General features: G+C 33.1%; 1 protein-coding gene across 1 annotated transcript; it reads left to right on the top strand.

Moving 5' to 3' along the window:
- Positions 1–1,854: 1,854 nt before the first annotated feature.
- Positions 1,855–3,476, top strand: LOC112737624 (diacylglycerol O-acyltransferase 3-1-like). The gene has a single exon (XM_025787599.3). The coding sequence runs from the start codon at positions 2,594–2,596 to the stop codon at positions 3,206–3,208; it is 615 nt and encodes a 204-aa protein (XP_025643384.1). The 5' UTR covers positions 1,855–2,593; the 3' UTR covers positions 3,209–3,476.
- Positions 3,477–11,810: the final 8,334 nt, after the last annotated feature.

Consider the following 11,810-nt stretch of genomic DNA (forward strand, 5'->3'; position numbering starts at 1 on the left):
TGAATTGTGCAACAAGTTGCAAGAAATGGGAAAATCAAGAACTTATCACATGGTTGATAGATTAATACGTCTTGTTTTGACTCTACCAGTGTCTACAGCAACAACAGAAAGAGCTTTTTCAGCAATGAAAATTGTTAAGACAAGACTCCGAAGTAAGATGGCTGATGAATTTCTTTCAGACAATTTGGTCATCTATATAGAAAAAGAATTAGCAGCTATTTTTGACACAAATTCAATTATAGATGATTTTGAAAATAGAAAAAAACGTCGAATAGCCTTTTCATGATACAAAACTGTAAGTAGTAATTTTTATATATTATTGTCTTATTTTGATTGAGATTATATATATATATATATTTTTTTAATTTTATCAATAGAAATAGTAATATAAATTATAACACCGCCCCCCCTAAATAGTTAGCCTAGCTCCGCCCCTGTTTGCAATCACCCACACATACCACACTCATAGATTCAAATAAACATTTCTCAAGCTCAATGCACTCACCAATTTCCTCACACACCATTGCACCCATTACCACACCACACACTGATAATGCACCTGCATCACAACACTCTGACATCACACATGACTGCATTACTAGAAAGTCTGAAAGAGTCAAGAAACCGCCTGCTTATTTGAAGGACTATCATTGTATGACAACCCACACAGCTCACTCTAGCAATGTTTCCAACTCTAACTCTTTATATCCTATCTCACAACACTTGTCATATGATAAACTAACCCCGAAATATAAGTCACTTTCTCTAGCCATCACCTCAAATCAAGAACCTAGCACTTATGAGGAAGCGGCTGCACATGAATGTTGGAGAAAGGCAATACAAGATGAATTGACAGCTCTAGATCAGAACAGAACTTGGTGTCTCACTGAACTCCCAAAGGACAAGAAGGCTGTGGGTTGCAAATGGGTTTTTCGGGTAAAATTCAATCCCGATGGCACCATAGAAAGGCACAAAGCGAGGCTAGTTGCAAAAGGATTCACTCAAGTGCAAGGAGTAGATTATGGTGATACTTTTAGTCCAGTTGTCAAAATGACTACCCTACGAGTAATGTTAGCATTAGCAGCGGCAAAGAAATGGCATTTGAAACAGCTGGATGTCAACACTGCCTTCCTTCATGGAGATTTGGACAAAGAAGTTTATATGAAGATACCACCGGGTTTGGCTGTGTCACAACCAGGTTTGGTTTGTAAATTGCAAAAATCTCTATATGGGCTTAAGCAAGCAAGCAGGCAATGGAACATTAAGCTCACTCAGACTCTTGTGGATGCTGGTTATAAGCAGTTTTTTGATGATCATTCCCTCTTCATTAAGAAACAATCTCAAAGCTTCACTGCCATTCTAGTATATGTTGATGACTTGGTTTTAACTGGGAATGACATTGGTGAAATCAATTCCATCAAGCAAGATTTGGATGACAAATTCAAAATAAAGGATCTTGGTGATCTCAAATACTTCTTGGGAATGGAAGTAGCACGCTCTAACTCTGGAATTCACATTTATCAGCGGAAGTACACCATGGACCTTCTCAGAGATTTTGGTTATCTAGATTGCAAGCCTCTCTCTACTCCATTTGATTATAGTCAGAAACTTTCAAAGGAATCAGGTACCATTTTAACAGACAACACTGTTTATAGACAGCTCATCGGCCGACTCCTTTACCTCACAAATACTAGACCCGATATCTCTTATGCTGTGGGACGTTTGAGCCAATTTTTGGACTGTGCAACAACTTCTCACCTACAGGCTGCTTTTCGTGTACTCCGATATTTAAAAGGCCGACCTGCAACTGGTCTCTTCTTCTCCTCTACTTCTAATCTGTATCTCACTGGATTTGCCGATGCTGACTAGGCTACCTGTGCCGATACTCGTCGCTCCATTTCCGGTTATTGCTTCATGCTTGGGAACTCGCTCATTAGCTGGAAGAGTAAAAAGCAAACCACAGTTGCCAAGTCCTCTGCAGAAGCTGAATATAGGTCTCTTGCTGTTGCCACTTGTGAAGCTAGTTGGTTATCTTTCTTAATGGATTTCATTGGCTTGCCGCTTCAAAAGTCTATCACTCTATTCTGTGACAACCAGTCAGCCATTCACATTGCCAATAATCCCATTTTTCATGAAAGAACTAAACACATTGAAGTGGACTGCCACATTGTTCGTGAAAAGCATTTGTCTGGTCTCATTCATCTTATGCCAGTTCGTTCCAATGATCAACTTGCTGATTTTCTTACCAAAGCTCTGCCACCGGGTCCTTTTCTTGCCAATGTTTCCAAGCTAGGATTGTTAGATTTACACAATTCTAGCTTGCGGGAGGGTGTTACCTAGATTATTTCTTTATCAATAATAGGTTTACCATTGTAATTATTTTTTAGTGAGAGTACATAAAAAAAAAGTACATAGTATATAAGGTGTAATAACTCAACAAATATTTTCTAAGGGGATTTTTCATTCTCTCCAATAATGAGAAGAACCTATCTCTCTCCCTCTCTTAATCCTTTCTGATTCATCAAACCATCAACATCACAGCTTGAACAGCTTAGGGCATGAGATTTTCTTCACAAAACTCAAAGCCTCTAAGATGAACACCAACCCTGATTGGGAATCGTCATCGTCATCATCTGAATCTGAATCAAGTGAGAGTGAATGTGACAATGAGGTGGTTGACATGAAGAAGAACATGAAGGTTGGTGTTGCGGTTGCCAATTCCCCACCAAAGGCAGAAACCATGATATATACACCTCCCTTGTTGCCTGAGGATGTTAGTGCTAATGACCATCATCATAAGGCCATGGAATTATTCTCTAGAAACAATGACATATCAGTTGGAAGCATTAATGGTAGCCTTAAGAATGAGAGTACTGCGGTTATTATCACTGAATCTATTCTTCAGAAGAGGATTGAGGTATGCATGGGAAACAAGTGCAAGAAATCAGGATCTATTGCATTGTTGCAAGAATTTGAGAGAGTGGTTGGTGCTAATGCTGCTGCTGTTGTTGGATGCAAGTGCATGGGGAAGTGCAAGAGTGCACCTAATGTGAGGATACAGAACTCTACTGCGGATAAAATAGCTAAGGGGTTCAATGATTCAGTTAAGGTTCTAGCTAACCCTCTTTTCGTTGGGGTTGCATTGGAGGATGTTGAAACCATTGTGGCTAGATTCTTGGGCGAGAATCAGGAAAGTACTAATGGATAGTTTGCTGGTATGCTGTTTGGAAAATTGTACATATGTAGTGCCAGTACGGCAGTACCTATCAGATTGTTGTTTTATTGTATATAAACACAGACAATATATTTTTGTGAGATTCAATTTCCTAATTTATGGAAACTTCCAGAGCCTAGTTTGTGTCCATTCGAGCTCGACTCAAAGATTTACATGGCCTGCCTCGCAGTCACAACTAGCCTGAATTCAAATTTGAGGGCCCTGTTTGGCATTAATATTAATATATTAATATTTCTTGTTATTCCTTGTTGGTTGTTATCATTTTAGCATTCTGTGTTTATTTATTTATTTATCTTCAATTAATTTTTTTGGCACATGTATTTTATCCCAAAAGAAAAGCTTGGCATTGTCATCTCTAGGGGTAGTAGTAAGTTAGTAACCCACTCAGTGAAATCCCATAAATACAAAATTTGTTCAGACCAATGTGTCAAAATATCCACTTTCCTGATTTGATTTACCATATAGTGTTGAATACATTTTTTTGGTAACGGAGGCCATTGATGTGTTATGCAGCATTATGGAATGGTGGGTGTATTTTCTATCAATATAATTTTTTTTTAGATTAGAAAAAGCAAATCGGAGGTCCGATTTGGCTCCTTTAAATTTAGATAAATTTGAGTTGCAAATTTGTTAAGGAGAGAGAAAAATAATAAAATCTAAGAGTTAAATTTGGATGAAGTATTGAGTCAGATTTGTACATTAAAAATTTAAAAAAATTAAAATACACAAATATGAGAATTGTATTTTAAGTGATAAATTTAACGGTCTAATTTATGTTTTTCACACTCTAGTTAAATACATTATTCTCCAATAATATTGTAAAACATCATCTTCTCCTCAATATCAAAAATAAAAAATGACAAGAGGAGTTCTTTATCAGATTTTACATCCATACCATATTTCCCAAAGTTTAAATGATGATATAACCGGTTGAAGTAATTTTTCTTTCCCATATGCCACTGCCGAAAAGTGAAATTTCATGCGTTTTTGACATATTTGGACATATTTCATGCTATCCTATCATTTGCTTGGTTAAGTTGCGAATATAGTACCCATATCCATAGGTCATCTACATATTTCTATTTATCTAGTGTGAAAAAAAATTATATTAACGTACAATTGAGTCCTCTAAAGGTTATTGATTGAATCAAGTCAAATAGTTAATATCGGTTTCTCCTGAGGTCACACTAATCTGTTAATACTATACGTTTATTTTTGGTATTAGCAGAACCAATAAAGTAAAGTTTTAGTTCCTTTTATAACTTTCTCTCCCAAACAAAAGGTTTCTTCCTTTGAACTATTAAAGGAGGACTAGCAAAAGCCCCCGGACATACGCACGAATAGTAGTAGTATTTGACTGTTGTAACTACTCTTTAAAACATTTAAATAAATTTGTGATGGACTATTTATTTGTTTATTTGTATAATTACTTATGTAAGATACGTTGCAAAAAGTATTAATACTTAAAAGATTATTTGAATTGTTGAAGTACGTCATTAAATTAGAAAGAATTTAACATATTGCCAAAGTTTGTATTTCTATTAGACCAAGTGAAATATATATGAATTTAAAGAGATGATATAAAAAATTGTGTACTATTAATAGAAAATTGATGAGTTGTTGATTCTAATTATTATAAATCGGATAAACTACATTATACTCTAAAATTGATTAATGTGGTATTGTTATAAGCAAGGTTCTGAAAACCGAATCGGTCATCGAACCGTTCTAACTACTGATTTACTAGTTTATTGGTTCAACCGGTTCAACTGCAATTTAATCGATAAAACCGTTTTACAATAAAATAATAAATAAAATATAAATAAACGCATTAAAATATAATTATAGTTTAAAATATCATCCAGATTAAAAGTACTATATAAACCACAATGTTATAATATCATTCCAACAGAAACTCAAAAGTCAATTAACAAAAAAAAAAACCAAACATAAAATACCAATAATCATCAGAATCCACCAAAATTTACTGCAGATTTGCTTCGTTAAGATTATCACCTTACAATAACGATGCAATAACAATCCAATAGCAATTTTTATTAATCTCAATACAATAATTTATAATCACTAACCTCTTTGTGATAGTTGTAATTTGTAAAGTCTCTCCTTAATCTCCAAAATATGCCTAATACTACAGAACACTGCACTAGGGAGAAAACAATAAGAATTGTTCTACCTATCTATCAGTTTTTGCCGCTCAGGAGTTCCAAACCTTGGAGCTGCATAATGGGATTTAATTGCCAATGTGCGCCTCTCTTCTTTCTTGTAGTCTAATGAGCCCAATGCACCATTTGGATTGGTTGGCATGAATGCAATCAGTGCAACTCAAGCAGTCCTTCCTGCCAAAAGAAATTCACATCAGCAATATACAAACTTTCCTTCAGTGCAATCACTTAGTTTGTTCAGTATTTTCCAAACAAGTTAGTGCTGGATAATTAAAAATAGAGACGGACTAATGGCAACAGAGCAAATACAAAACAATATATTTAACATTTTGGGATAATCCGCATCAATTGCATTGTGGATTACATCAAAGATGCTACATTCTGCATCCTCAAAAGATTTCTTCCACTCTTGATGGCAATCAGAATTCACGGGGAGTAAACAAAATTAAATCTTTTCCAAGAAATAAATAAAAAATAATTCACCTTTGGGAGATTCTGCTTTTGGGGTACTACAGATTGACAGACATAGATCAAAATCTACCACTGATATAATAACACAACAATCTAACAATCACAAGGTCAAGAACCACACCACAACAATTTATCAAATTAACAAATTAATAAGATAAAGAACATATCAAAACCAGTTAATAATCAAATAAAGAACATCACAAAACAAGTTAATAATCAAAACAAGTTAACAAAACAGCAAACCAACAAAAAACAAAAACTCTTAAGTTTGGAACAGCAACCTAACAATTAAAACAACGACAAACTAAAACAATAACTAAAAACAGAGAAGAGAGAGGGAGCTAGAACTTTATAACTCGATGGAGATGGTTGAACAGAGGGCTGAGCTGCGGCGGAAAAGAGGCTGAGCAGTGGCGAAACGTCTGCACAGAGGTTGTACCACGCAACGGAACCGAAGCTGAACAAAGGCCGGAAGGCGATGGCTGGAGCGCGCGGAAGCACGGAAAAATGGCGGAAAAAGCACGGCGAAACAGAGGGGAAGCTCGACAAAACAGACACGGAAGCGCGGTAGAAAGCGGCTGAACAGAGGCGTTGCGACGACGCTGGAGAAGCACGGACGGCGGCGGTGACACGGTGGATGTTGGACGGAGCAAGGGAGGGAGTGAGAGAGGAGCTTGACGGAAGAGATGCTGCTGCCTGGTACTCTGGTAGTGAGTGACTGCGTGAGTGAGTGAGGGGATTAGGGTTCCTGCGTTATCTTAATGAATGAAACGGCGCCGTTCATGTTCAAAAGAAGAAAACTGGCCGGGTTCCGGTTCGATTCGACTGGGCGGTTCTTGACCGGTTCAGCAATTCATTTACGGTTTTTAAAATAGGCGATTATAGGTTTGACTGACCGATTTGAACCGATTTTCAGAACCTTGGTTATAAGGTATATCTATATATTTATTATACCACCTTATTAGAGTTGACTATTTATGTATTTAATGCAAGAAATTCTACACTTTAAATGTTTAGACTTTTCTTTAATACACTATAACTATTACTCAAGAATATTTGACATTCATTGGTATGATTTGTTGGTCTGTAAATATGAACGAAAAATGTTATAGTTAAGTCATGGAAGTTAATTAATATTCTTTTTAATATTAAGCATTCAATTTTATATAAAGATGTAATGTGATATATTTGCATTTGAAAATAGATTACTAAAATTCTGTACGTACATCGTGTTTTTTTTATTGATTTCAATAAACCGTAACGACATATTATATAGATAAAGATTGGATTTTAAAAAGAACGTACCAACAAAAAATTAATTGAATGTTGTAGTGTGATTGTACTAAGTACTTACATATTAAAGACTCCAGGCTCCAAAAGTAGTGCAAAAAAAAAAAAATAGCAACACCAAGTTGACATTACACAACACCGCAACTTAGATTTAGACATTAATAGAAAATCTCAATAAAAAAAAATTTGCTGTTTTTAAATTCATTATGTCATACAGATACAAAGTTTCACAAGTGATTTCAGTCTTACCTCATCGTCATAAACAAGCTACTGAAACCTCCTTCTTATATCATTTACGGGGTTATATCTAATAATATGGAAGTGGAAAAATTTGCTATCATCCATTTTAAGCATGTGTATGTACCTCTTCATTACGTGGATAAGATCATAGTCTATTTCTAAATTGTAATTTTATCCTACCACTTCATCAATTAAACCTTCAAATACAATTTTTTGACCTTGGTGCATCCTTTGACAACATGCACCTTAAGCACTTTCTTTTCTTTAAATGACCTTATTTTTCTTGCATTGAGTGCGTCTGTATCTCTCACTAATAACCTGATCTACATAAATTGATAGACAAACTATAAGAAAATATATCAAAAAACGAAAAAAAATGAAGCTTTCATAATCGCTTCTATTTTATTGAAACGACCTAAATATTTTCGACATGTTGCAAAATCTGCAAACCACTTACATCATCATTAGCGCTCAAATTAATGTTTGAAAGTAAAAAAACAAACTTACAGGATATATTTATATAAAATCATGCATAACTACAAATAAGAATAAATTAAAATTTAGCTTCTTTTTTATTATATAAAAATTAAATAAAAGAGTCATAAATATGCTATATTAATAGGATTTATAAATGATTAAAACTAAAACATTACTAAACGAAAGGTTGAAAATCAAGATTAATTTTTTAAAAGCTATCCAGATACATGTCATAAGCTAGGTAGTTTATTATCTTTATAAATTAATTGAAGAAAGAATATAGTACACTACTAAAGCTCTTAATATGCACATAATATTAATGAGTAAAAATAAAATCAATTTATATTAAATCTACATCGCTGATATACTGATATTGATATATCTCATATCATCAATTAGCAAGATATATGTCATATAGTTAATCATCAACCATATTAAAAGCTATAAAAATATAAAATTCAGTTAAAAAATTATACATGAGTAACTTTTTTTAAATATATTTAAAAAAAATACAAACATCATGTTTTTTTATTTCTTTAACTACTTAAAAGTTATATATTTATTTTTATTATAACTGCATTGCCAAATCCAAAATCATAGATAAATCATTAACACAAAAAGTTGGGAACAAATTATCATAATAGTTCCTACCATAAATAATTTGCAGCATTTTTTCTCGATCAAAATCTACTGAAAAAATTAATTGTGTAAATATTGTTAATACAACTATAAAGATGTTTTGTGAAGTACATCATCTTTGATATTTTATATATCAAACACACACAAAACACATACAAATAATGTGCAAAAATAAATTATTTAGAAAAAAAAAACGTTACAAAATTGGAATAAAATTTAATTAACATATATAAATTATTTCAGGCTTCAAATAAATTGGAAGCTTTAACAAAACTCAATACAACATAGATCAATTTCTAACTAAATTTTTCTACACTTTATTATTGTTGCAAGTTGCAACAGCAAACTTACTATTATATTAAAGGATCACAAATGAAAGAATTAATTTAATTAGTATATACATAAATTGAATATTTAACCTCTTGTTATGTTAATGTTTAATCAAGTTATAAAAGTTAAATATATAAAATTTAGAATGGTTACTTTCTTTAACAATAGTTAATATTTTATTTGTATTTTTAATAATTTTTTAATTAGTAAATTCTAGAGTATATTTTAATTAAATTTATAAAAACAAATAAGCATATAGATTTGTTGTTATATAAAGATAAAATTAACTATTTTATATGTATTCTAATTATAAAGAATAATATTACATGACTAATAAAATTTATTATTTTTTTAATACTTGGCTTACACTTTAAATATTAAATATTAATTTTATTATAAAATTTAGTAGTATTAATAAAAGTATCAGTCTAAACTCTAAAGTATTGGCCTTTAATATTTTTCTAAAATTAAGCACAAACATATGTTATTTCATGCATATCTTTTTATATATAACCATAATACATTAAGCCTACTTTTTTATTGTATTTTTTTTTATAAAATATTATATATTATAAATTTTAAATTTTATTATTATTTAATTATTAAATTTAACATTTTATTTATGAAGGTTGTGGTAGGCTTAGAGAAGGGGGGGTTGAATCTATGCCTTCTTTTTAAGTAGCTGTTTTGACCCCTTTTTTTAAGCAAAGCTATAAATCTAATTCTGTTTGAACTCAGCAGAAATTTATGAGACAATTTATTTTTGTCTCATGAATATCAGAAAACAGAACATGACAGAGAAGAAAAAGCTAACACTAGCATATATCCTGGTTCGGTTGCTTTGTGCTATGCAACTTACATCCAGTCTCCTCCACAACTATGGAAGAATTTCACTATAGTTAACAGTATTACATACACCAATTTCACACTCAAGTTCTAACCTAACTTGACATTGGCTATGCTAACACTCAACTATTCACTCTTAGTGCTATCCCAACTAAGAAAGGGATACCAAACAGCTACAAGATACAAGACACTTAATCAACCTAAAGAAATCTGAAAATAACTCTAGGCTTTTCTCTAAAGTGTATCTCTCAGCCTTTTTCAACTCTTGGCTTTTTCTCAAGCTTTCTCACAATGCCTTTTCTCTCAAGAAATTACAAAAAGATAAGCTTAGAAAAATACATCACAATCAGTATAATATGAAGGAGATTGACTTCATCAACAGCCTCTGTGCTATGCGAAAAACCAGATTAGCAAGCCTCTGATTCAGTTCTTCATACTGGCAGAATGCACCTTTGATTAGGGTACACTGTCCAGTTAGTTGAACTTCTTCAAAGAGCTTTCTCAGAACAAACACCTCAAGTTCACTGGGTATCTCTCCTTAGTCCTGAATGAACAGAAAAACTTCTTTTAACTTCTTGCATGTTGCTGGGTCCTTCTTCCAAGGTCAACATCTTGAGCCTTGAGCTTCACCAACCACAGATTCACTTTTTCTCCTTAATCCTCAGAATAGAAATTTTTTCTCTGACTTTCTCATCTTGACCGAAAGCCACAAAGCAGTAACCATAGAAATCTTCTCATGGTCAACTTGATCTTAGCCATAGAAAAGCTACTTGGTCCCCAAGTAACACTTGTGACCGTAGATTGTGAAATAGAATAAGGCAGAGAACCACTTTTCCTTGAATGCCATTTTCGGATATAGCAGAGAGTTGAGAAGAAGAGAAGAAGATTTGATGCAAGCAAAATGAGGTGGATTACCTTTGACCTAAGCTTGATTTGGTTTGGATTTTCTGATTAGATTTCTGTGTGTCAAGCTTTAACCTTTCTCTCTTTTGCTTCTTTGGTGTTTAGTTTGGTGAAGAAGCTCTTTCTCTTTCTTACTTTTCTGAATGTTTGATTTGACTTGATTTGAGAGGAGGGGAACGTTGCTTTGGTTGAAGCAATATGGTGGGAATTGAAAATCAAATCGGGCTTGGATCGGTTTGGTTCATGTAACCCGTTTGGCCCATCTGATTTCTTTGACTTCTATCTTTTGCTTTTGTTTGGGCTTTACCCATCAGCCTTGCTATATTGTCTTTATACCATTTTGGGCTGCTTGAATGACTTTGGCCTGCAACATGAAATAAATAATTAGTAATATACCATTAAAATTGATCAACACTAATTATTTATTATGCCCAAAAATAATGTTTGTCATCACTAATTAATTTAGTTAATTTCTTAACTCAACAATCTCTCCCTTGATGACAAACATGATTTAAGCAATAATCAAAAGGAAGTGAATTTGAGTAAGGTTTAGAAAACTCCCTTTGATATTTTTTTATTTGCTTTTATGTTGCTCCCTCTTTCCTTTTCAATATTAGCTCCCCCTGGATTTATGCTTTCCTCTTTGTCCCTGTTTCACATTTGTGCTTAAAGAAGGCACAATAAAGAGTGCACACTATATCTTGTATAAGGAATATCAAATGAGCAACATCACATAATCAGCTCAATATCAAGCTAATACCAGCAGAAAAAGAATTCAGCATGTGAAATCAAATTTTATCATTCTAGTACCACAAAATACTATCATTCTAGTATTCTAGTGCTATTACTCCCCCTTTTGTCATCAAGGGTGGAAGTTAAACAAGATCAACAAAAATATCAATACCAGTCCTGCAAGAAAAGGTTAGACCACAATCTAAAGTTCTAACTAAACCAACAAAAGTGTAGCAGTATTTAGAGTTATTATAGTCATCCAAAATAAAAACAGTTCAACAGTTGCAAAACAAATAGAATTCATGAGACAAAAAAAAAGAGCAGCAATAGCAGTTTTTATGAGACAAATCTTAGGCATCAGAACCATCCCCCTCCGAAGCAGCTTCCTCATCAACATCGGTGGCAATGTCTTCATCATTATTAATGTTATCAATGAAGGTCATGAGCACAGCCACCCTATCTCT

Source organism: Arachis hypogaea, chromosome 2 (assembly GCF_003086295.3).
Source record: "Arachis hypogaea cultivar Tifrunner chromosome 2, arahy.Tifrunner.gnm2.J5K5, whole genome shotgun sequence".
In the NCBI taxonomy this organism is placed as follows: Eukaryota; Viridiplantae; Streptophyta; class Magnoliopsida; order Fabales; family Fabaceae; genus Arachis; species Arachis hypogaea.